Source organism: Drosophila bipectinata, chromosome 3L, assembly GCF_030179905.1.
Source record: "Drosophila bipectinata strain 14024-0381.07 chromosome 3L, DbipHiC1v2, whole genome shotgun sequence".
NCBI classification, from domain to species: domain Eukaryota; kingdom Metazoa; phylum Arthropoda; class Insecta; order Diptera; family Drosophilidae; genus Drosophila; species Drosophila bipectinata.
In genome coordinates, this window is record NC_091738.1 from 12,944,191 (window position 1) to 12,969,934 (window position 25,744).

General features: G+C 40.8%; 4 protein-coding genes and 1 long non-coding RNA gene across 8 annotated transcripts; 3 read left to right on the forward strand and 2 right to left on the reverse strand.

Annotated features, from left to right (window-relative positions):
• Window positions 1-357: 357 nt before the first annotated feature.
• On the reverse strand, window positions 358-3,378 carry LOC138926425 (uncharacterized). 4 transcript variants are annotated; one of them, XR_011442957.1, is made up of 3 exons: window positions 3,234-3,378; window positions 476-901; window positions 358-402 (listed from the first exon to the last, which is right to left on the reverse strand). It is a non-coding gene; the product is annotated as an uncharacterized lncRNA (long non-coding RNA). The 4 variants fall into 4 exon arrangements; XR_011442956.1 differs by having other exon boundaries at window positions 358-901; XR_011442959.1 differs by lacking the exon at window positions 3,234-3,378 and adding an exon at window positions 2,510-2,703 and having other exon boundaries at window positions 358-901.
• Window positions 3,379-5,715: 2,337 nt separating this feature from the next.
• Window positions 5,716-7,910, forward strand: aly (always early). Its single transcript, XM_017234384.3, has 2 exons — window positions 5,716-6,119; window positions 6,179-7,910. Exons 1-2 carry the CDS (start codon window positions 5,797-5,799, stop codon window positions 7,563-7,565), a joined length of 1,710 nt encoding a protein of 569 aa, XP_017089873.2. The 5' UTR covers window positions 5,716-5,796; the 3' UTR covers window positions 7,566-7,910.
• A 9,198-nt stretch (window positions 7,911-17,108) lies between these two features.
• LOC108120894 (glycerol-3-phosphate phosphatase) lies at window positions 17,109-18,270 on the forward strand. Its single transcript, XM_017234776.3, has 2 exons — window positions 17,109-17,948; window positions 18,019-18,270. The coding sequence occupies exons 1-2, from the start codon at window positions 17,191-17,193 to the stop codon at window positions 18,209-18,211; spliced, it is 951 nt and encodes a 316-aa protein (XP_017090265.2). The 5' UTR covers window positions 17,109-17,190; the 3' UTR covers window positions 18,212-18,270.
• A 16-nt stretch (window positions 18,271-18,286) lies between these two features.
• Window positions 18,287-19,446, forward strand: LOC108121033 (chronophin). The gene is made up of 2 exons (XM_017234979.3): window positions 18,287-19,129; window positions 19,187-19,446. The coding sequence occupies exons 1-2, from the start codon at window positions 18,384-18,386 to the stop codon at window positions 19,365-19,367; spliced, it is 927 nt and encodes a 308-aa protein (XP_017090468.2). The 5' UTR covers window positions 18,287-18,383; the 3' UTR covers window positions 19,368-19,446.
• Window positions 19,447-22,423: 2,977 nt separating this feature from the next.
• On the reverse strand, window positions 22,424-25,253 carry FMRFaR (FMRFamide Receptor). Its single transcript, XM_043211210.1, has one exon. The coding sequence runs from the start codon at window positions 25,251-25,253 to the stop codon at window positions 23,598-23,600; it is 1,656 nt and encodes a 551-aa protein (XP_043067145.1). The 3' UTR covers window positions 22,424-23,597.
• Between the last annotated feature and the right edge of the window lie 491 nt (window positions 25,254-25,744).

The following is a 25,744-nucleotide window of genomic DNA, read 5'->3' on the forward strand; positions in this document are numbered from 1 at the left end:
TATTTTATTTATATATTTATTAAAAGTGCATATATTGGTCGTTAAGTGTATCCAATTCAAGACACGAAGACAATGCAATCACATGAGAATTTTACGGGCCGGCGAATAGAAAGAAAACTCCGATAAAAAGCCAATGTCATCAGCAAAATCGGCCAAAAGCAGGAGTCTGGGTCTTGGGCCAAGTCAACAGCGTCTTGCCACAGACAATGGCTGTAAAATAGCTGGAAAAATTGAACATGAATTGAAATAAAAGTGATAGTAATTGAAATCGAAAACCCATTGAAATTCGGTTCACAAAGTTATTGTCTTTTTTGGGAGAGATGCTTTAATTCTGATTTAAAAACCAGGATAAAGGAATTAAGGATAAAAATATTTTTATTACACACTCTAGTCCATGGATATCTGTAAAACAAAGGCGAATATTAAATTGCAAAGTCGTCCGGAATGTGAGATATTAAAGGAATCAAAATTTTACATTTTCTGTTGGAACGAAAAACCCCATCATGCGGTGATATTTTTCACGTCAATGGAGTTCGCTTTCTCTTTATTTACCCAATTTTTGGTTTTTATTGCGGTTCGTCCTACATTCCCCACAGGTTCAAATGTTGTTTGCTTTGATGTGGGTTGCAGTCGCATATATTTATAATTATTATTGGCATTTTCAAGGGCCCCAAACGCTCCATTTGAACCAGGACCAGACCCTTTTTTTTTATTCTTTTTTTTTTTTTGTGGCTTCATGATAACGGTCAAAAGCTTCTGCGAGTGTCAAATGAGTTTTGATAAAAGCAGCGAACAAAAAGCCAAAAATTTGTCCAGACCAAGAAAATTGGTTGCGCCACAAAAACTTTTTCGCCCGTCATTTTCGCGCTTTCAATTAATGCGACAAATGTATGAGATTGCACTTAAAAAAAAAATTAAGATAGGAATAATAATTAAACTCATATAAATTAACCATAATATAGAAAAAAAACCAGGAAACCATCTTATGTATATCAAAAGAATCAAAGACTAATTTTGAGAAAAATTAACAATTGAAAAAAAAAATTAAAAAAATATAAAAAAGATAAATAAAAAAAAATCCAACTTAAATAAAATAAAAAAATATATATACAAGAAAAGATCGATAAATAAAAATTTTTGCGTACAATAACTTCTCCCAGGAGGATAAGGACTAACATTCCAACACAAAAAATAGACACAAAAAAAAATAAATAAAATTCCAACTCAAATTAAAAAAACAAAGATCCCCAAAGATTGGGAAGAGAGGATTCCACCTTAAGTTTCTCAAAAAATATATATATGTGTAGTAAAATAAAATTTAAAAATCGCCAAAGCCAAAAAAAAGAAAAAAAATAAATAAAGTTCCAACTCAAATTAAAAAAACAAAGATCAACATAATAAGTACAAATTGTTGCCTGCAATAACTTCCGCAGAGATGAAAATTTTAGAGATGGGGAAGAGAGGATTCCACCTTAAGTTTCTAAAAAAAAAATATGTATATTAAGTAAAATAAATTTTAAAAGCGCCAAAGCCAGAATGATGGCATTCGATCAGGCACTGCTGGTATATCGCTAATGGTACTGAAATATAATGGAAAGCAGAAACAAAAAAATAAAAACTTTTTTTCCTTTCAACTAAAATCAAAAGATTTCCAACTCAATTAATAAAATAAATAAAATTATAATTAAATAAGAAAATGAGCAACGAGGGCCGGTTTTGAGACGTATGTAAGATACGTCTCCTTCGGCTGTAATTGGTGGCTTTTAGAGCTAATGGCAAACGAAAAAAATATAAAAAAGGTGGATATTAAACTAAATGTAAAATATATGCGAGAAAATAAAAAAAACGGTGAAAATATTTCCAAATGAAGTATTGAAATATAAATGAAATAAAATAAGGAAAGAAGATTTTAGAAATCGTCTAGCCGATACGCTAGTTGCACAAACTAGAACCAATATATAATATATAAAACAAATGTAAAAAAAATAGCTCCAATAAAATATTCCAAAAAAAATAAATATTCCGAAATAAAGAAAAGAAAAGATCAATATAAATGTACAATAACTATGTACAATAACTTACGCAGTTATATATATCCTAATGGAGAGTATTGAAATATATTTCCAAATGAAGTATTGAAATATAAATTAAATAAAATAAGGGAAGGAGATTCAAGAGAACGTCTTGCCGATGAAGCAGAGGAACCTGAGAGAACTCCAAAAGAACAGAGCAAGGCAGGAGTGAAATAATGTATCCGAAAATGAAATTGGAAAAAGATAAAACAAGATATAGAAACGAATTATAAAAGCAGGGAGAGCTTTAATTTAGCCAACATATTTAACGTATTTAGTTTAGAAAGAAAAGAATAAAAAATGAAAATAATAAAAAAAAACGTTAGGAAATGAGTTTCAGAGTCAAGAAAATTCCAACTCAAATTAAATAAAAAAAATAAAGAAAAGAAAAGATTAATATAATATATCCAAATCGATGCCTATGTACAATAACTTACGCAGTTGTATATATCCTAATGGAAAGCATGGATATTTCAACTCACAAAATAAAATAATAAAAATAAAATAAAAAACAAACAAAATAAAGAAAAGATCAATATAATAAATACAAATTGTTGCAGATGTACAATAACTTACGCAGTTATATACATACTAATGGAGTTTAGAAAGAAAAGAATAAAAAATTAAAATAATAAAAAAAACGTTTTAACTCAAAATCAACTTAGGAAATAAGTTTCAGAGTCAAGAAAATTCGAACTCAAATTAAATAAAAAAAATAAAGAAAAGAAAAGATTAATATAATATATCCAAATCGATGCCTATGTACAATAACTTACGCAGTTGTATATATCCTAATGGAAAGCATGGATATTTCAACTCACAAAATAAAATAATAAAAATAAAATAAAAAACAAACAAAATAAAGAAAAGATCAATATAATAAATACAAATTGTTGCAGATGTACAATAATTTACGCAGTTATATACATACTAATGGAGAGTATGGATATTCCAACTCACAAAATAAAATAATAAATAAACAAAGTAAAGAAAATATCAGTATAATGAATACAAATTGTGGCTCCTCGAATCAACAACTCCTTGAATATGGGATTAAAAAGTTCCAACTCAAAAAATAGAAAAAAAAATTATAAATAAATAAAATTACAACTCAAATTAAAAAAACAAAGATCAACATAATAAAGACGCATAATAACTTACGCAGTTATATGCTTATGAAAAATATGGACCATCCCAAGGCCAAGATAAAGAAAAGGCCAATTCAAAACGAATAAAATAAAACCAAAAATAATAAAACAAAAATAATAAAATAAAAATGAATCAGCTGAACCGAATAGCTTGGCAGTCGAGCCCAGAATGATAAAATCTCTGCTCGATTTGGGATATAACCCAAACGGTCCAAAGAAATGGCCTACTACTTCGATTGAACCATATTAGAGATGCAATTTACTTATCGATATATTCAATTCGATACTATTTTCTTTAAAAATTGGTCGAATTTTTGAAAAGAGTTTAAATCGACTATTAGCCTTGGCAAGTCTGGTTTTTGCTTTCAATACGCTGTCCAAGAAAAAGTCGCTGTCCATCGACTTTGGTCGTCTACCAAGTGGCTTTGTCAAGCGGCTCTAAAATATATAATTTAAAGACCAACTTGGACACTTGCCACAGTTTCGAATCAATTAATATGTGCGTCCTTGCAGCTGGTGAAGGAGCAGTCCAGCGACGATAAGCCAGCTTCTCCCCCATGTGGCGAACGATACAAACTGGCTTCGACAAAAATTTAATGGCCGCCAACTGTCATAAACTGTAAATGCACAGTAAAAGCCATAAGCAGTTGTGGCCGAAAGCGGATAACTCGAGGAAGATCCGGCCGTGTAGATGAGTAAAAAGCTAAAGCTGTCAGGCCAAGAATTTAAGTTCAACAGTGTCCTCGGAACTTGGAACTTGAAGCGACTCTGGAGACCGCGTGCTGTGTTTAATCTAAGGCACTGAAAAAAATAAATTAACGCTTATATATTGTCAAAGTTTAAAAGCTATTAACTTTTATAAGACATATAGCTTTTATAGCTTTTATCCTTTTTGGAGCATTTTAACATTTAAATCCCAAAAACAACCGCTGATTGTTTTCTTCAAGTGCTGGCCAAAACCGAATGAAACCAAAAGCAAAATATCAGTCGCTTGCTTCCAAGCCAAGAATATACTGTCTATATACAGATATATGTATAGGAACAGGGGCACACATGAATAACCCTTTGGCACGACATATCCTGGCCCATTCTATGGCTTAGTCTCTGGAGGATGTCTGCGCCTGCAGCTTTCATTAGTTCAATGTCAATGTTGTGTTTCGAGTCCTGATCCTGATGGTCCTGGCTCCAGTGAAATCCTGGCAATGGCTACACAACAAAATACAAAACACACGTGTGTACGCCCATTTGTCTGGCATTTGCTGGGGACTTTTTAATTTCAAGCGCAATGTTCCATCCTGTCTGCTGATTAAATGAGTAACAACAGCAGGTGTCCTGCAGTTCGACTACCCGCAGCTTAGTCCTGGCAAGCAGGAATGCAAATTAAAAGTGGTATCTTCTTGGTTGTGCCATCGAATGTTTGTATTAACAGAAAATTGAACTGAGGTGAGAGCGGTAATCGATAAGACAGGACGATGGCAAAGGAAATCTTCAAGTTTCAAGGAGCTTTAAGTCTTGATATCCAATTTCCTTTTTCGTGGAAAAAAATAACCACAAAACGTGCCTGTGGTTTGGTTGCACTGCAAACAATATAGAGTGTATAGGTTTTGGTAATATTTAGCTTCATATAATTAAAATATTATATTCTTGATTCATTTATTCTGCTTTTTCTAAGAGGATACCTTTGAAAAAAATGTTAATAAAAGCCCTACATCTTGGCCATATTCTTCAAGTGTCTTTACCAAATTAAAAGTACTTACCACAACACAGACGAAAATTAGGCCAAAAGTACGCTTATGGCTGACAGCCAATAATGTTGTTTTTTCTTCTATAAGCCAAATTTGTTGTTGCCTGTTTTAGGGCGTGGCACCACGATTCCTAGTCGTATGCAAACTTTATTAATTACGCGCCCCAATGGCCAGTCTTTCACACAGAGATTCTGGCCAAAAACTTTGGCTGTTTACTATTTTCCCAGAAATTGAGTTGCCACACCGCCGGCCCCCTCCCTCGATTTTGCACCATTTGCAGCAGCAGCAGCAACAGCGAAAATCAAACAAAAGTTTTTTAAATTAAAAATTCAACAGATTTTATTTGGAAAATCAACAAGAGCCAGCACATGGCTATAACGAGCTGTGAAATGAACAAAAACCAGCCAACAAAACCAAGAAAAGCATGTTTGTTTTGCAAAACAAGAATTATCAATAAAATGCAGAAAGGATTTCAATGGAAACAGGACATTTGTTTGTGTTTTGTTTGAATTTCAAGATAATGGGTTGCATAAGCTTAAACAGTATTAAGTTTGTATAACAGTTTTCTCGAGAAAAGTGCAAGAAAGAAAATCCTTTTCCATCAATTAAGAGAAGATTATGTGACAAAACGTATTTCAAAGGATAAATATCCTTTAAGTGTTTAATATTAAATTTATTTCTTAAACTAGAATTTTTTGAAAATGGCGCCCGATTACTCACAACGCTAATGACAGATACTTGTAAAGCTAATTGGCAACTCTGGCTACAACTTGACACTTTTATTAGTTTGTGACTCGAAAGAAAAGAATAAGTTAATTTTTTTGTGAGAAAATGTCCTCTAAACGTGCACCAGAGACTTTGAATTCTGTGGTCAAGCGCGAGAGATGTCTGACTCCGCCAGCTTTGGCTAAGATCGGACTTTGCACCACACGACGGATGACTCAGATGGAGGCCCATTACCAGGCGATGCCGTCTAAGATGTTGGCAGATAGAACCGGCGAGGATGAACTCTTCGTAAAGCGTCCCATTTACGACCGGGTCCGGGTCAAGAAACCGTCTAGATGTCATACGAAAGCTCATTCTGAATTCTTGCCGGTGTTTCCGAAAGTTGAGAAAAAAGATGAGTCCTTTTACTCAATACCCGGGAGCAAGAAGTAATTACTTCTATCTATAAGTTTGGTGTTGAACGCTATTAAAGAAAGTTACTTTGCAGGTTGCACAATTTCTTGAATTGCCTCTCCTCGCACCGCTGGATCTGGTGTGAGTTCGTGGAGTCGTTTCTGGACAAACCCATCATGGCCATTGCCTACGACATGGAGCGGTTCATCCACGAGTGCTGCCCCATGATCGAGACCCGGAGCATGCCTCGGCGTGGCTGGCAGCTCCTACGCCGGAACATGGGCAAGGCCAGGCGCTTCTCCCCCGCTTTCATAGAGCTGGAGCGGCAGGAGCTGGAGCGCTCACGCCGCATGGTCAGGGAGCTGCAACAGTGCAAGTTCAACAATGACGAGCACGCCCCCTATATGGAGCAGATTCCGAAGAGCGTACCGTTGCCCCTGAATATTGGCACGAAGGTGACATCGTTTTTGGAAGGATTCTACAAGATGGGCATTATCGACGGCAAGGTCATGAGCTATGAGCCGCAGGACTACAGCTACATGGTGCGCTTCGATATGCAAGGCCAGGAGCTGGTGGTGCGCCTGCCGGACTATCGTCTCCACGCTGATAACAACTTCGGAGGCCTACCGCTGCCCGTTTTGCTGCACGCCGCTGAGGGAGCGTCCAAGGCGGCGAAGAACGAGCCATCTGAGCCAATTGGCGATAATCGTTACAGCAGAAAGCTCCTGGAATCCCTGGTCAAGGTGAAGAAACTCTCGGAAATCAAACAGAAGGCTGTGATGGAGATAGCTAAGATGAACGAGGACTATGTGGAGGGTAGCAACCAGTCGGTGTACACCTCGACATCCACCCGTCGCGATATCAAGATGACTCCACAGAGGGAGAGGCTGCAGCGTCACTATGCCGCCAATATGATTACTCTGCACCGCGTTAATACAGATGTCTTGGCTCCGCTGAAAATTCTTCACGAGCATCTGGCCGCCTTCCACAAGCAGGAGCAGAAGGAGCTGGGCTCCAAGTGCCGTCCTGCCGGCGATATCTACCTTAAGTGCCGCAACCAGGCCGAAATGGACATCAAGAGGGCGGCGATCGAGAAGAACCTCAAAATAGAATCTGAGTCTGCACAGGATCTGGTCTTCAACCTACAGACTCTTTTGTACGTCAGCGCAGAACTGGGGCGAGAAAATCACGCGGACATGGAGCTAATCCTCAAGGACCTGGTCAATCGTGTGGTGGAACACCAGCCCCCCGGCGTTGGCAATCACTTCAAGGAGCTGTGGGAGGAGATGGAACCACTGCGTCAGCGCATGGCCACAACTTTCAAGCTCCCCCCGAAGCCGGAACGTATCCACATCACCCAGCAGCAGCAGCCGGACCAGACCGACGGTGGTATCTTCGAGGCTGTGGAGGAGACTATGGAGGAGACTGTGGAGGAGGAACAGGCTCCGGATCCCATGCCGTATGACCTCCCCGAACTGTAAAAGCCACTGTCTATGCCGGAAAATAAACCTATGCCCCTTATTTATGGCTCAATTAGTCGGAGTGTCATGTGCATTTGGGAGTCTGTTGCCGGCGGTGTGTTTAACGAAGTTTCCGCCTCCAAACTTGCAAACACGATGTATCGATGTGTTTTAGCCTTCTCGACACAGGCACGCGTCCTAGCCATTTCTCTGGCGAGTCGGCTTAAAAAGCTCGAACCGGCAAAACTTTCCCAGAGCACGTCGTAAAAACAGTTGATAGACTGCCAGCCAAATGACTAATGCTTGTGTGAATAGAATCCTTTAAGGAGCCCTAATGCATTTTCAAAATAAGTAAATTAAGTTTAGTTTTGTCGCTAGGTTCTTTAGAAGTCAGTGAATAGTAAGGAGTTTTCAGGACTAAGTTTGTTTCCTGAAAATTAAATTAGAAAATTGTAGAAAATTTTGGTTTCACCTTGGAAGGCACTAGAACTGTGGCAATGCCTTTGCATGCTGTTGCAGCCACATAAATCAGCATTTAAAGTGTTTTCTATTTTCTAATTACCCGATGGATGCACCAGGCTCGTAAATTGTGCGGGTAAGTCAGTTACATGGGGCACAGCTTTGGGGCGACCCATGGTGCCTCCATAAAGACATCATTAATATGCCTCGGGTCGTCTCCCTGGGAAAGAAAAATGATCGGCAAAAGAGCTCATGGCGTGTGTCCTGCGGGAAAGGACACTGGCCATTTGGCTTAAGTGTGCCGTCATCGTATGCCGCAACCTCTGAAGTCACCAAGGAATATACTCCCACTCGTAAATATTTATAATGTGTGCAAGCTGCAGGGACGTTGTGGGGATTTAAAGAGTATTAGATTTATATAACCTTAAGAAAATACTATTAATTTTTAGTTAGACTTGTTAAATTTACAAGTTTTCTAATATAAAGAACAAATAATAACTTTATTTCCTTTCTAGACAGAAAACTACTCCTCTGGATAAATCAGCAGACTTGCAGTTGACTTGAGGGATCGTCTTGGCCAGGATAAACAAACTTAACAAATGGCTGAGAGAGACCAGAGATGGCTGCTCAAGGGGGACAACTTTATCTCGACTTGGTCAAGAACAATCCTGGGCCACGCGAAGGACCTCGGCCAAGTAGGAGGACGCGTGTGCTAAATGAAATTCAATACGCCGGCTTACATAATGCATTCGAGATGACTAAAGTTTTTTGTTTCGCCGACACTTGATCATTAATTATATTTGCGCGTGGCGGGGCATCGTCAGGGAGCATATACCCTCCCCAGTGTCCATATAATATATATAAATAGAATCAATACATAACAGCTTAAGTGGCAACATACAGGCCAAACAACCTACCATGTTCCGCCCTCCCAGCCATGAAAGCAATCCTATAAAAGCGCCAACCTAATTGATTAACGACGCAGACGGATGCGGATATGGGCGCGGATGCGGATGTGGATGAGGAAGCAAGTGGCAAGTGGTATGGATTAATCCAAATAGCAGAGAAACTTTCTGCCACGACTAGCAGCACAATTTGCTTTATTAAATTGTCATCTATGGTTGGTTGGTTGGCTGGTTCCGAAAAAAAAGTGGGTCAGCAAGTGGCGGCTGATTAGAAAGCCTGACAAGAGGCGTGGTTGCCGCTTGGCAGGACCTCAAATAGTCCTTGTGACTTGTCTTGGTTATGTTACCATGGCAGGCTAAGCATTTATCGCAGTGGTTTTCCGCCAACTCGAACACGAAGGAGTATACCTTAAGTTAATTAAAATTAGGCATTATATTTAAAGTTAAAATAACTTTAAAAAGTTAAATTAGTTAAGTTCATCTTGAAGTCCCTTCTAGCAACATGTGCTAACTTTTTGTAGCATACTTTTTTGGGCACTGAGGGAGTTTAATCAGATTAGAGAACTTATTAAATAAATAATTGTTTTAGATGTCTGATCATACGTTCAGATGCATACTAAACGTAAAATTAATATTCCCCCAATTGGGAATTGTATACCATGTGGGTTTGGTTTTGGTTTTTGGGTTAAAAGCTGAAAGTGGAGCATTTTGTGAGCTTGTAAATCAATGCGCGCCAGTCGTAAGTTAGCTGCCTAAATGCACTGCCAAAAATGAGTCTTAAATTTTGAAAAATATTTTTCCTATTTGTTCACATGTTTCTAATTTTCTCTGAGTGCATTTTTGTGCTAGTCCTTTGCCGCACACGCATGTGGGCTGGGTGTCTGTGTGGGCCGCATGATTTATGAAATGGACAGCCCGTTTGTGGCGGCAGCTGGCAGACAGCAGCGGTAACGGTCAGCGGGACACGAAATGCAAATGTGCAACAAAAACAACGGCAACCGGCAACCGGCAGCGGCAAAAACAAACATCAAGCAAGCAGAAAAGTAACTGTAAACAGGGGAAAACTGTGTGTGTTTGGTGGGGAAAAACCATTGGTGGAAAAAGGAAAACAAAAGCGTCGGCTTCCATTTCATAAAGCGGAAATAATGGCTTAAGTTTGGTTACGCTTCTGCTTACGTTATAAATTACAATGATTGACGTCGCGTGTTGTGGCTGCCACGGCTTTAATTATGCCTGAAATATGTCCGACTATTTATTTTGAGTGTTGAGCCGTGAATCGATCTGTGTGGTTGGAAAAATTGTTACTTTTATAGAAGGTTTTGCACAAGCTGGCTCAGCAAACTGAAAGCCATTAGTAACCATTCAAATAGAACTTGAAATGAAGGAAATTTAATTTTAATTTCAAGAGAAATCAAAACAATCAGATAAATAATTAAAGGCCTTCCATGAATCCTAGTCAAATACAAATTGCAAACACATTTCGATAGTCCTGTACACAGAAGTTGCGCAATCAGGTCCTGTTGAAAGGCCAAACATTAATATAAGCGTCTGGGAAAAGGCTGTGTCCTTGCCCAATCTCTGATATCCTTCCTCGTTTATTTTCATGTTTGCTGGCTGTCAAATCTCGAATCTCTCAAATGAATTTTGGGGGACACTCTTGTCACAAATTATAATGTGTTGTAATTTGGTTTAATGTACGCACACTGCAGCCCAACACCGTTCAACAGTCGAACAGTGAGAGTCCTTTATTCTGCCGCCCCCGAAGGCTATCGCAGTGACATTGCTCATACGCAGCGTGAGCCCCGTCCAGGGTCGACAAGGACCAGACGGATGGTCCGGCATGGCCCTCACAATAAGCTCGTTTCGTTTGGCATTTACATTTCATGAAGAAGACCAAGGTGTACTGATTGTCTGAACAAGGAATTTGTATCTTAATTTGTGTTTAGTCCAATTAGACAAACATTAAAATGATAGTCAAAGTAACTTAGTTAGTATAAAGCTTTAAACACTGAATTAATTAATTTCTTTGAAATGATGTCCATATGTGCAGGTTTAGAAAGAACTCGTCATGCTGAAGTGGATCCTTTGGATGCATCCGACGGGTATTTCCGCTTTTGAAATTACATTGAAAAATCTTGGAATTCATGCTCGTGTTTCAATCTCGACAGTCGACTTGTGCCAGTGCTGGTAATTGTCTGTCGCATTTATGGAAATCTCTATGGCAACATGCTCTAGTTTTACTTGTTTTTCCCTCATTCCGTCGGAATGGACTGGCCCTGGCGTGTGGTTGTTATTTATAAAACAGCAAAACGTTTCAATTCTGCTAAGCATTGCTAAGCTGGTGAAATGCAGCTGAAGGCTTTCGAGACATCTTTGGCCTCCCAAAGCCTCCCCCACAGGCTGTCCATCACTCACCACTCAAAAGAGATTATGCCAGGGATCGAATTCGAGGTCTAAAGAGGGTATATGGGTTTTAATGTAACATAGATGAGCAGGACTTTATAGATATTTCTTAAGTAATTAAGCTAAACAATCTATAATTCTTAATCCCCCATTATCTATTTAAATAGGATCTAACAGAAAATATTGAAGAATACAGGGTACTATCAGTTCGACTATATGAATCATGAAAAACAAATAGAGATGGAGGAAAGTAGCAAACATTCCTGGCACGAGGCAATCCATTCTCGGCAAATAATTGCGCCTTGTGACCCAGCTGATGATGGTATCTGTGAATGATTTATTCGCCGATAGCGGATAATTTAAAGTTTCCCCTGCCATTTCACATCTTGGATGGTAATAATGTCTTTCAACAGTCAGAAGGAACACTCAGGAAGATGCAAACTTTAATTTGATTTAGGTCACTGTCGATGGTCAGCAACTAAGCCACCGCCAGAGGCCACAAGTCGCTTGATTAGCATATAAATCAAGTGGATTTGTAATTTTTTTATTATTATTTTTTGCTTTCCCTGTGTTTTATTTCTAAGCACAGCTCGAGTCTCGAGGTATTAATTAGGAAAAACAGGCAACGACGGGCTCTGAGGGCGTGAGCCTCGGGCTTCGGGAAATTAACTTGGTCCTGTAAACTTAATAAAAAAGTTTCGGTCTCGCTTGGTTTTCTTTTTACGGATCCTGGACTGGGTTCAGGGTCAGCTGGCAAAGTTTGGCAAACTTTTTCCTTAAAATTTCATTTGTTAATGTTGCTCTTGATGTCTGGGAATTGGAATTCGTTTGTACAGAGCCTTTGGTTTTGTTTTTGGTTCAACCATCGGCGAGTGCACTTCGGTCCGTCAATGTGGATTTAAGCCCGATACTCGAACAAATTGAGAACTAGGCAAATGAGGAAAATCCGAAGCATTTTCCACTTGAGGAAATTGAGAACACTTTTCGAATTTCGTGTGCAACTGCCTGAAACAAAACAAAAAAGGAAAGCTAACTTCGGCCAAATATCGCACATGGTAGGACTATGTCATGAGAAAACATATTTTTTAGATTTTTCGTCCATCTTTCGTAAGGGACGAAAATGGGATTTTTGCTTTAGGCTCCACGGTGATGGCTATATCTTGGCCAATTCTCATCCGATCCTCAAGCGGAGTACCTTAAACGATTTCTAGATCGACTCTCCACCATTCTGCATCAAAATCATGAGACAAAATATTTTTTAGATTTTTCGTCCATTTTTCATGAGGGGATGCCTTGAAAATGGGGTTTTCCTCTATAGGCTCCACGGTGATGGCTATATCTTGGCCAGTTCTCATCCGATCCTCAAGCGGAGTACCTTAAACGATTTCTATGTCGTTTCTCCACCATTCTGCATCAAAATCCTGAGACAAAATATTTGTTAGATTTTTCGTCCATTTTTCATGAGGAAAAATGGGGTTTTCCCCTATAGGCTCCACGGTGATGGCTATATCTTGGCCAATTCTCATCCGACCCCCAAGCGGAGTACCTTAAACGATTTCTGGGTCGATTCTCCACCATTCTGCATCAAAATCCTGAGAAAAAATATTTTTTAGATTTTTCGTCCATTTTTTGTGATGGGATCCCTTAAAAATGGGGTTTTCCCCTATAGGCTCCACGGTGATGGCTATATCTTGGCCAATTCTCATCCGATCCTCAAGCGGAGTACCTTAAACGATTTCTAGATCGACTCTCCACCATTCTGCATCAAAATCATGAGACAAAATATTTTTTAGATTTTTCGTCCATTTTTCATGAGGGGATGCCTTGAAAATGGGGTTTTCCTCTATAGGCTCCACGGTGATGGCTATATCTTGGCCAATTCTCATCCGATCCTCAAGCGGAGTACCTTAAACGATTTCTAGGTCGTTTCTCCACCATTCTGCATCAAAATCCTGAGACAAAATATTTGTTAGATTTTTCGTCCATTTTTCATGAGGGGATGCCTTGAAAATGGGGTTTTCCTTTATAGGCTCCACGGTGATGGCTATATCTTGGCCAATTCTCATCCGATCCTCAAGCGGAGTACCTTAAACGATTTCTAGGTCGATTCTCCACCATTCTGCATCAAAATCCTGAGACAAAATAATTTTTAGATTTTTCGTCCATTTTTCGTGATGGGATGCATTGAAAATGGGGTTTTTCCCTATAGGCTCCACGGTGATGGCTATATCTTGGCCAATTCTCATCCGATCCTCAAGCGGAGTACCTTAAACGATTTCTAGGTCGACTCTCCACCATTCTGCACCAAAATCATGAGACAAAATATTTTTTAGATTTTTCGTCCATTTTTCATGAGGGGATGCCTTGAAAATGGGGTTTTCCTCTATAGGCTCCACGGTGATGGCTATATCTTGGCCAATTCTCATCCGATCCTCAAGCGGAGTACCTTAAACGATTTCTAGGTCGACTCTCCACCATTCTGCATCAAAATCATGAGACAAAATATTTTTTAGATTTTTCGTCCATTTTTCGTGATGGGTTGCATTGAAAATGGGGTTTTTCCCTATAGGCTCCACGGTGATGGCTAAATCTTGGCCAATTCTCATCCGATCCTCAAGCGGAGTACCTTAAACGATTTCTAGGTCGATTCTGCACCATTCTGCATCAAAATATGGGACAAAATATTTTTTAGATTTTTCGTCCATTTTTCATGAGGGGATGCCTTGAAAATGGGGTTTTCCTCTATAGGCTCCACGGTGATGGCTATATCTTGGCCAATTCTCATCCGATCCTCAAGCGGAGTATCTTAAACGATTTCTAGGTCGATTCTCCACCATTCTGTATCAAAATCCTGGGACAACATATTTTTTAGATTTTTCGTCCATTTTTCGTGAGGGGATGCCTTGAAAATGGGGTTTTTCCCTATAGGCTCCACGGTGATGGCTATATCTTGGCCAATTCTCATCCGATCCTCAAGCGGAGTACCTTAAACGATTTCTAGGTCGACTCTCCACCATTCTGCATCAAAATCATGAGACAAAATATTTTTTAGATTTTTCGTCCATTTTTCATGAGGGGATGCCTTGAAAATGGGGATTTCCCCTATAGGCTCCACGGTGATGGCTATATCTTGGCCAATTCTCATCCGATCCTCAAGCGGAGTACCTTAAACGATTTCTAGGTCGTTTCTCCACCATTCTGCATCAAAATCCTGGGACAACATATTTTTTAGATTTTTCGTCCATTTTTTGTGATGAGGTGCCTTGAAAATGGGGTTTTCCCTTTAGGCTCCACGGTGATGGCTATATCTTGGCCAATTCTCATCCGATCCTCAAGCGGAGTACCTTAAACGATTTCTAGGTCGACTCTCCACCATTCTGCATCAAAATCCTGGGACAAAATATTTTTTAGATTTTTCGTCCATTTTTCATGAGGGGATCCCTTGAAAATGGGGTTTTCCCCTATAGGCTCCACGGTGATGGCTATATCTTGGCCAATTCTCATCCGATCCTCAAGCGGAGTACCTTAAACGATTTCTAGGTCGTTTCTCCACCATTCTGCATCAAAATCATGAGACAAAATATTTTTTAGATTTTTCGTCCATTTTTCATGAGGGGATGCCTTGAAAATGGGGTTTTCCTTTATAGGCTCCACGGTGATGGCTATATCTTGGCCAATTCTCATCCGATCCTGAAGCGGAGTACCTTAAACGATTTCTAGGTCGATTCTCCACCATTCTGCATCAAAATCCTTGGACAAAATATTTTTTAGATTTTTCGTCCATTTTTTGTGATGAGGTGCCTTGAAAATGGGGTTTTCCCTTTAGGCTCCACGGTGATGGCTATATCTTGGCCAATTCTCATCCGATCCTCAAGCGGAGTACCTTAAACGATTTCTAGGTCGACTCTCCACCATTCTGCATCAAAATCATGAGACAAAATATTTTTTAGATTTTTCGTCCATTTTTCATGAGGGGATGCCTTGAAAATGGGGATTTCCCCTATAGGCTCCACGGTGATGGCTATATCTTGGCCAATTTTCATCCGATCCTCAAGCGGAGTACCTTAAACGATTTCTAGGTCGTTTCTCCACCATTCTGCATCAAAATCCTGGGACAAAATATTTTTTAGATTTTTCGTCCATTTTTTGTGATGAGGTGCCTTGAAAATGGGGTTTTCCCTTTAGGCTCCACGGTGATGGCTATATCTTGGCCAATTCTCATCCGATCCTCAAGCGGAGTACCTTAAACGATTTCTAGGTCGACTCTCCACCATTCTGCATCAAAATCCTGGGACAAAATATTTTTTAGATTTTTCGTCCATTTTTCATGAGGGGATCCCTTGAAAATGGGGTTTTCCCCTATAGGCTCCACGGTGATGGCTATATCTTGGCCAATTCTCATCCGATCCTCAAGCGGAGTACCTTAAACAATTTCGATTCGCCACCATTCTGCATCAAAATCATGAGACATTGACACATATCGGTGGTTAACTTTTTTTTATAATTAGCGATCGATGAATATTGATAAATTAAATTCAAACACTTAATCGAATTTAATTTATTTAATTACTACGGAAATTTTCTGAATTTAGTAAGTTAAAAGACTGCTATGATAACCATTTTAAAATATCGCTTTTCTTTACTGAATTCACTTACTTTATGCATTTAAAAGAGCTTATTAAATTCATCACATGAACATGTATAACATGTTAAAGGAATCCTTATTGGCGGGAAAGCGGAAATTAAAAAAAAAAGAAATGCGGCAAGCCTCGTTTGCTCGTTAGCTTTTGATTCGGCCCGGCGGCACTTTTGTTCGTTGGCCAATTTGCATTGGCTTTTGCAAAGTCGAGTATACACCACGTCGCAGCTCTGAGTTGTGTAGGTGGGTCCGGGTTTGGGGCTTAAAGGTTCTTCTGAACACTTTTACCGGAGGCGTTTCAACGCGGTCTGGCGTTGGGAAATCCCTGAAATGACCAACGGGAAAAAGCAGATTTAATGAATTTATGTCAAGGCACGGTGGAATCCGGTGAGGATTTTGCATTGGACTTTGGAGCCGGACAAGTGTCGGATTTGGGACGGCTGGAAAGGACCTCCTCGAAGGCGGCAACGTTGTCAACAATAAGGCCGAATGCCATTTTAATTGGCGCAACGGGCCCAGATGTCAGAAAACAACATACAGTGAGGAAAATAATCAGTGAGAGTTACTAACGTAGTGAATATTGAATTCAAAATTAAGGATTTGCCTTAAGTTTTTTTGTTAAGAAATAAAAATTTCAATTCAATATGATTCCTTGTTTTTTTCCCATGCTGATGAAGAGGCGAAAATTTGTCCTCAAGACTTAACAAGAGAAGTGGCTCCCCAGGGAGATTGGAACTGGTAGTCTGGAGCACAAAAGTGGAATCACCCAGTGGGTGGTTGAGGCCACCTCCCACCACTACAACCACCCGCCACTTGGCCTTCTCTCATTGCGCACAATTAAAAGTTGTCCGCGACGTTTGCCACGCCAGCGAACCGCAACTTGGTCCTGGCTCCTGCTGACTCTTCTCCTTTTTGGCCAAATAACAAATGTGCAAAGTTTAGTGAATTAAATGCGTCGCCGATGACATTGCCATGCGCTCCTGGGGAGTCGTCGTCACTTGACAGTTGAGGAACTAAAATTTGCGAAAGAATTCCCAGACAACCGGGTCAAAACTTTCAATTGATTCCGACAGCCAAAAATTGCTAGAAACTAAATCTAATTAACAATGGCTTTTAGGCTTAAAGAAGTTTAAATAACTTGTTTGATTAAATATATAATTATTAAAGGTTCGACTTTGGAAACCCTGTCATTGTTTTATCGAAACGAAATCTCCGTTTCAGGACACTCTAATCTGCAAAGATGAATCTAGCCCTGAACCGTAAAGTCGCGAAGGGCGGCTGTCAGTTGTTGGGCCTAAACAAGTACAGTATTCACCAGTATCTGAAGACCATAGACACCATTTTGTACGACGCTGATGGCGTCCTTTGGCAGTACGATAAGCCCATTAGAGGAGCAGTTGAAACTTTTAATGCCCTGAGAGCCATGGGAAAAAAGTCATACATTTGCACCAACAACTCATCCGATTCGGCTTTCGCGGTTTGGAAGAAAGCCAAGTGTATGGATCTCCTGGTGGCAAAGGACGAAGTCTTGACTTCCGGTCAGGCTACGGCTCGGTACTTAAGCGAACAAAAATTCAAACGCAAGGTGTACGCTATCGGAGGCCAGGGAATCGTGGACGAACTGAAGCTAGTTGGGATTAGCTGCCTCCCATTAGATCCTCCAAACACAGACAGTGACTTTATCAACAAAATAGTTTTGGATCGCGATGTAGGTGCCGTTGTGGTGGGCATGGACAAGGACTTTGACGCCCAAAAGATCACCAAGGCCACATGGTATCTCCGGGATCCGGATGTCATGTTTGTGGCCACCAATCGGGATCTGGCCTATTCTGTGGCTCCTGGCCGGATGATTCCCGGTGCCGGTGTGATGGTGGCAGCCATACAGGCGGCCAGTCTGCGGGCTCCCTACACTTGCGGCAAACCAAAGCCGCATCTTTGTTCCAACGTGATACGGCAGGGACTCCTTCAGCCGGAACGTACCTTGATGGTGGGCGATACGTGAGTAGTCTTTCACATTTAAATACCTTTATTGGGTATTATTTATTTTATATTTTATATATTTTACTAGCATGTCGACGGACATCCAGCTTGGGTATAATTGCAGTTTTCAGACCCTTTTGGTAGGCACAGGAGTGAGCAGCTACAAAGACGTCCTAGCGGCTCAGGAATCCTCTGATCCTTTCAAGTATCAAGAAGTCCCACATAAGTTTGTTTCCAAATTATCCCATTTGCTGCCTTTTTTATGTTCCCGAAATAGGTAGAATAATACGTGTTAAAGAATTAAAGATAAAATTCAATAAAGTTTATTTTTTAACTTTGAGACACTTCCGTCAAAAATAGGGTTATTTACAAAGATACATTAGTTACCTCTTACAAATATGACAAGAATAAAATTTTAAAACTAGGTATTGAAAATCCTAACGCTCCTGTGCCATGTTCAAAAAAAGCTGCACCGATCTGACCAAAATTCCGAAGGAAGAGGTCCTCAAGTGGGTCAAGAACATCCAGACCATCATCTGCGATGCTGACGGAGTCTTGTGGCACTTTACTAAAGCCATCGATGGCGCTCCAGAAGTCTTTAAACGCGTAACGGAAACTGGACGGCAATTATACATCGTAACCAATAACTCGGCCCTGCCCTCGGAGAGTTGTGCCAAAAGAGCTCAAGAACTTGGCTTCAAGATTGATGAGGATCATTGCAAGACCGCCTCCTCCTCTATTGCCAATTTTCTCAAGAACAAGGGTTTTCGAAAGAAGGCATTCGTCATGGGCGAAATGGGTCTTCATGCGGAGTTGGAAAAAGTCGGCATCACCCATATCGAGGTGGACGAAAAGATGGATAAGCCAATGCATGAGTTTGCCAAAGAACTGGAGCTAGATCCCGACGTTGGCGCCGTGGTGATTGGCAGGGATGAGCGATTCAACATGGCCCGCCTGATCCGGGCTGCCGCCTACTTAAAGAACCCGGATGTGATAGTCTTAGGCTCCAGCATGGATGCTTCCTATCCTTTCGACGGACATACGAAGGTGATTGTGGGTGCCAGTGCCATGATGACATCGGTAAAGGCCCTCAGCGGACGCCAGCCTTTGATCCTTGGCAAACCTAATCCCTGGATATTGCATCCTCTGCTAGAGTGTGGCGTTATCAAGCCAGAGACAACTCTAATGGTTGGGGATACGTAAGATTTTATCAAGGATATTAATTCACTATAAATAATGAATATTTTTTTTAACAGAATGACAGCGGATATGACGTTTGCCCACAATTGTGGATTCAATAGTCTTCTTGTTGGCACAGGAGTCCACAGTCTAAAGGACGCTCAAAAGATGAAGGATAGCAAGGACAAGACGAAGCAGTGTTTTATACCGGACGTCTATCTACCAAGTTTTGGTCACCTTTTGGAGTTCCTCTCTTAAAGTTTGTCCCTGGTAGCCGCATGCAAATTGTAAATTAGCATTTTCCTTGATTTCTGCATAAAATCAATACTTAGCAATAGACCGCAAATGTGTGGGAACTGTGTGGGTTTATTTTTGAGGTTTCCCTCGTCAAAAGTTCAACACTTGCAGCAGGATTGGGATTGACACTTCATCGCCATCACGGAAGAGCGTGACCGACAGATGTTGGTCGGGAATGTCTCTCCCTTTTTACACTAATAAAAAAACTTAAAGTAATATTTAATAATTGGAAGTATTATAGCTCGGAAAGAGGTTTAGGAAAGATATAGTGTTAACATTAAAAATATTAATGCTATTGAAGTTGTGGCTATCGAGAAATAAACAGACTATGGGGTCCTGATATGAGTTACTTTACGTGTAATATTGTTTACTTTTTTCTTAGTGCACCTCTTCTAAACAGCCACACAAAATGGCTGCCATGGACACGCCTCCGGTATCTTTAAAACGCTTTTCGCCGCCAGACATCTTTTGGGCCGCATCCTAACAAAAATATGGCCCACAAAACGTGTAGCATACTTAGCGGCGTCGCCAAGTGTGTTTTCGCAATCTGTTGTCCTTTTTTCAGCCTGTGTGCTCTTTTGTTGTTTTCTTTTGCGAATAGGTGTCACTTCAGCATGTTTCCAAGTTATTGAATGTCACAATTTGTAAATATTGTCTATTTATATTCGTCTATTTGTGTGTTTTTAAGCTTTCCTTTGTGACTCAATGGGAAAACAATGTGAGAGTCGAGTGGCAAGTGCCATTGTATTTTCCATGTTGTTTTTACACTTATGTTGTTTTTGTATTTCACACGTGGTTTTAATGCTATTTAAGGTTTTAATATTATTGACATTGAGTTTACAACTGGGAATAAGCGGCCTAAATAAACTGCATTTAAGTTGGTCTTTGTTATGGGAAAATTATTCTGAACAAAAAATTGCGGACTGGTTTAAAGGTAAGGTAATATTATAAGGTCTAAAAATATACAACTGTTGGTTTTTTGCTATTGGTTTTATTGATCATTTGATATGGTAAGCCTTTCTTATTTATTTTTGGCAAAAACCAGCCTATCCTTCTTCAGCATCCTGAGAACTAGGCTGTTGAAAGCTAATTATGGGAGGCTGTTGGGAAATCAAGATGTAGGAAAACACTGAAAAAAAGAAGTCCATCTTTGGTTCCGTCTAAAACTATATATAACAATTTATTTATATCATAGGTAACTGATAATATATCATTAGTGATTACTTTCGCAGAATGACTTTGATTTTAGGAACAAAGTTTTAGAATATTTTCTCTCAGTTTGGTGAGTATGAATTTTGTTAAATACCAGATCTAGGGCATGGATAGCTGTCCGCCCCTGCGGCTCCATTGGCAGCCTCAGCTTCAACCTCAATTCCATTTCCATTTTCCACGCGGAGATAAAGTGGGGCCTGGGGAATTTAGTTGCGTATTAGATGGGGAAACAAGTGCTCCTTGTCGAGCGCCATCACAATGGCCGATGTTTGGCATTGTTTGCCATTGTCTTCGGCTTAAGTCGGGAACTTTGAACGTTGGTGGCTTGCTTTTCACTTGCTGCTAGAAACTACGGAAGGGGAATTCCGGCAAATCACATGGCCAACATTAATTAAATTTTTGACGCTACACAGCTTCGATGCTTCTGTTGTGTACTGCACTGTGGGACGGACAAAAGACGGCTAATTAATTAGCAGACACCATGACAGGGTCAACAGTTTGTCACAAAAAAGCCGAAAACTGCTGTCATTTGTCAAAGTGTTCAGCGTTCACTGACTCGACTCAATTCAAGGCCCATCATCAACACTTGAAGCCAAAATAATGGTAATCCTTGTAGCATCAAAAACGCATCAAACAGTTAAGGAAAATGCCAAAACCAACACCATCGCCATCACCGATGCTGATGCCGATGCCGATGCCAAGAACAAAGTCATCAACAAAATATTTACTCGGGGGCGGCGAGGTGGCTGTCTCTAAGGCTTTGGTGTTGACATTATCCTTAGCTGATTTATTATCGCCCAGTTTGGTGACACTTCAGCATCCCGAATAGCGGGAACAATAGAGTCTCCTTCGGTGCTTTTGTTTTTTGGGGCAGTAACGGAGGAGATTCTGCCGCAGATTCAGGTCGCTAAGCTGCGGGAATTAAAGTGTTTGTTGAGTTTTCTGTCCTCGGAGTTCCAGGTAACACCTTCAATTATGTGGTTACCTAAGAGTACTTGGTACTATTGGGATTAAAATTTTGTTTTAGAATCTGAAATATTTAGTAGAATTTAATCTCTAACTCGAAAAGTCTAATTTGAATAATGATGGACAAATTTTAGCTCTTCACAAATTAAATTTCTTCAAACCAAAGACACACTGATTACAGGTAAAGCTGTTGACAGATCCTTATACTTATATGTATGTGTGGGTATGGCAGGAAACACGCAATAATATCCAGTTCTGGTTTTCCTTGTTCCAATTATTTGTCGCTATCTTAAATCTGTATATAGCCATTATTAGGTTACGGCTCACGTGCGGAGTGTAATTCACTTCGTAGGGTTGCCCCACTTGGCCAGGTTTGTATCTTCCTGCCACTTGCCCCCCCCATTGTGTGCGTGCATGTTTGTATCTTATTGTTATGGTTATTATTATTTAAATTCCTTTGTGGGGCTTGTGCATTATTACCGGCTTCTCAACTGTCTTTGCCCAAAGTCGACATCCTGCCAACGTGCTTAGCATAAGATACTAAGTTACGCAAATGGGCAAACGAGTTTGCCGTGGCCGATGAAAATGTGGCTTAGACCGAGATTTGGCCATCGGTCTGACACTGGCTGGGCAATTATTAGACGGGCGACGGAGGTCCTGTCCCAAAATTAAATTGCAAGTGGCCGGGCTAAGTGGCCGTTATCATTTTCCAAACTGCGCCATCGTCTGGCTGCAGAAATTGGTCTAAATTGTGTTGTGCAAACTCCCCAAAAATCGATGCAAATAATTTGCACATTAAAACGAAAATGGAAAATCTCATTACCATTTATTTGCACGATGCTTGAAATTTTATTTATGATTTTAGTTTTGATTACGTATTTTCTATGACTATATAATATTAAAACTAAACTAGAACTAAACGAGTTTTGTGTAGATTGATTGGTAAAGTGGGATTTCCGAAATCAAGGCAGAGGCTAATGAGTATTACATATTATTACCTCTACCTCTTAATTGAAAATCCCTCTCTTCCCAGAATCTGTAATCTCAATTGAAATTATGTTTATGCTTATGCTTTGCATACCTTGTAGTTTAGAAATATTTACACTAAGCCTTAATAGTATTTACATAATGGCAAGGTTTTTATTCTTTAACTGTGGGATCTGTATAAATAATTCATTTGATGAACACCTGAAAATGTCTTTTATTTTATTGTTGAAATTGAGCTACTTGAGTTGAGTTCAGGGCGACTAAATAATGGTGGCGAAAACTTTTGAGCTGAACTTTGAAAAACTTTCTGACAAGTTGACAGATTGAAAGGCCTAGGTCCGAAATACTACCAAGTCCTTTTCCGCACTTCAAAAAGTTCAATGGAAAAAAACCCAAAAAAAAATCACCAAAAAGAAAAGGAAAATCATTCAGTGAAATGCTTTGTAAAGGATATTTAATTAAAGGCAACAGCAAAGTTTACGCTAATAAATAAAACTTTGACCAAAGGCCATTGGAAAGTCAAAACGATATTGGGTAGCAACTTTCAGTGTCCGTTCATGAAACTTTTCCTGACTAATTTTCTGAAAAATTGATACAAACTCAATTGATTGAACAGGACGAAAAAAATGAAAAAGAGTCGGTTCTCAGTCGGATAATTGAGTGTTATTTAGCCTGATCTAGAGTTTTTATTCGTTTTCCTTAGAATCTATATCAACGAGTAAAGTTTTCGAGGAGTAATAGAAGAGAAATCTGGGAAGGAAACACTTAACGCTTATCACAAAGTAACGCAACGCTTGGAGCGTTTAGTTGATGCCTTCTGTACAGGTAAACTTTATAGTATTAGCAGAGGTTAAAATAACAAAAGTATTAGCAGGACTATCAAGACGTAATTATCTCTCAGAGGCTACCCTAACTCTCAGAGCTTGGAACTTCTAATACGACTATTATTTTAACCTCTGCTTTTCGTTTCTTACATGTCTATAGGACTAGAGTAGCCCCTGCCCTGCCCCCAGTACAGCCTCAGCCTCAAAATCCGGACGAGACGTGCCCCAGTTTCTTGCCATCCGGCAGCGTCCAGTCGTAACCGATAGATGTGTTATTGTTGGTGGCCGAATTGGTGGTCGTTGAGGCGGATCGCTGCATCTCACGGGCTGGAAAATAGACCACTGGACCCGGCGACGGGGCTCGGTTCCGTTTAATCTTGACCAGGCCCGGGGATCCGGAGACCTGCGTCAGCCGGACGTTGTTCAGAGAGCTATTGCCAACGCCACCAGCGCACCCGCCTGGCCCGCCGCCCACGCCGGTGGCCACCAGGTAGGTCGTGGTGGTGCTCCGCTGCGTGCCGTGGCGGGAGAAGCGGCCGGAGGACCGGTGGGTCAGTGTGCCATCCCCGTTGTTCGATATGGAGCTCTCGTAGTGGATGAGATCCGGCTGGTCACGACTCAGACGCCGCTTGAAAAAAATGAGTAAAAAAATGCGCTTGAACTTTTCGCCGAAGATGATGTAGATGAGGAAGTTGACGCTGCTGTTGATGGTGATCAGCAGGTTGGAGATCTTAGTCAGCTTGTGGTCGATGGTGCCGTAGAAGGCCTCCGATATATTGAGCACCAGCGGCAGGAAGTTGAGCACGAAGAAGACCACCACCACACATAGCAACATGGTGGCCAGACCGATCTCTCTCTTCTCCGACCTCGACAGCCTCTGGCGTTCCCGGTTCGCCCTCTTGACCTGCCGGTAGATCAGACAGTTCAATATCGCCAGCGTAAGGAAGGGTATTATATAGTTCACGATCAGGTAGCACCAGTGTATATATATGTTGATGTAGCTTTCCGATAACCTGAATAGCGAAGGTCGCACGCAGTGCAGGATGACATCTGTCCCTGGTTCTTGGTAGGTCACCGTCAGGACCTCCCAGAATCGCGGCATATTGTAGGCTAGAGCGAAGCACACGCACACTATAAAGTAGATCTTTGCTCGGCCGTAAGTACAGAGCGCCCTGGCCCGCAGCGGATGGCAGACGGCCACATACCGCTCCAGGGTGACCGTAAAGGTCATGTAGATGCTGGCCGTTTGGGCAATCATGCCGATGGGAAACAACGCCGGCGATATGAACGGATACACGTAGTTGTAGTAGCCGAAAAAGTGCCCCGTGTACGGGTATATCGAGGGTATTCCAAACAGTAGGATGGAGGTCAGAATCAGCACAGTGTCGCAGCGCGCTAGTCCGGTTAGCAGATAGTTTATGCTGGACCGCATCTGGGGCCTGGAAAGTATAATCATCGATATGATGTTGCCTAGGATGCCCAGCAGTCCCACGATGTTAATGAGCACTCCGCATACCCAGAACTCGATTTTCGTATTCTCATTATCCGGACTATAGACATCCTCGCATATTCTTGTCCAGTTGGGTTCCGCGTTCTGGCCTGGGTCGTCGTAATGCGGATACAGCAAATCCGTGTGGTTGAAGTGGTGGTGCGGAGTCAAGATAGTGGCCGCGGTGGTGCTGCTGGTGGTGTTCAGGAATAGCTCGTAGCGCACCGTAGGCATCACGGTGGCCGTGGCGCTGGCCAGAAACTCGTCCTCGCTGATCGGCCCCCAATCGTATTCGGTGGGCGGCGGTGGCATCACCCCGGGCGAGGGCATCTCCAATCGGAGCAGGAATCTAGCCGCTGCACCACTCATTTCGATTTCCAACCGGATCTACGTTCCCTTTGCCCCTAAAAGTCGCTGTGTGAGCGTAACATTTAGGCAGATGCCTCGAAACTTTCGCACGAACATCAATCCTCCGGTCACAGGGCGTATACTTGTTATTGTTGTTGTCTCTGGTCACAGGTCACCTGCGACCGTGTCCTTTGTCCTCGCTTGTGGCTGTCGTTTCAGACACTTTAAGCTGCAAAATAGGAAATGAAAAATGGAGGGTTCTTTAGTTCAAGGATGTTGCTGGCATACATGCGTAAAAAGTGAAAAATGTCACAAAAAGACTTTAATTATAATATTTAGAAACTTGTATAATATATATTATATAAAATACTCTTTAAATTACCCTTCAAGGCTAGGCATTGTAAAATTTTATATTGAAATGTAATTGTAAATTTTTCTGTGTGGACCATGACGGAAACTAAGGCTACATCGATTAAAGCAACGAAGCTTTTCCCCATCTCTAGCAAGAAACT

Excerpts from the sequence above, each read along its gene's own strand:
- aly (XM_017234384.3), top strand. The coding sequence starts at position 5,797 with ATGTCCTCTAAACGTGCACCAGAGACTTTGAATTCTGTGGTCAAGCGC. Across the intron at positions 6,120-6,178 it reads TCAATACCCGGGAGCAAGAA|GTTGCACAATTTCTTGAATT; the intron begins GTAATTACTTCT and ends GTTACTTTGCAG.
- LOC108120894 (XM_017234776.3), top strand. The coding sequence starts at position 17,191 with ATGAATCTAGCCCTGAACCGTAAAGTCGCGAAGGGCGGCTGTCAGTTG. Across the intron at positions 17,949-18,018 it reads ACCTTGATGGTGGGCGATAC|CATGTCGACGGACATCCAGC; the intron begins GTGAGTAGTCTT and ends ATATTTTACTAG.
- LOC108121033 (XM_017234979.3), top strand. The coding sequence starts at position 18,384 with ATGTTCAAAAAAAGCTGCACCGATCTGACCAAAATTCCGAAGGAAGAG. Across the intron at positions 19,130-19,186 it reads ACTCTAATGGTTGGGGATAC|AATGACAGCGGATATGACGT; the intron begins GTAAGATTTTAT and ends TTTTTTTAACAG.
- FMRFaR (XM_043211210.1), bottom strand. The coding sequence starts at position 25,253 with ATGAGTGGTGCAGCGGCTAGATTCCTGCTCCGATTGGAGATGCCCTCG.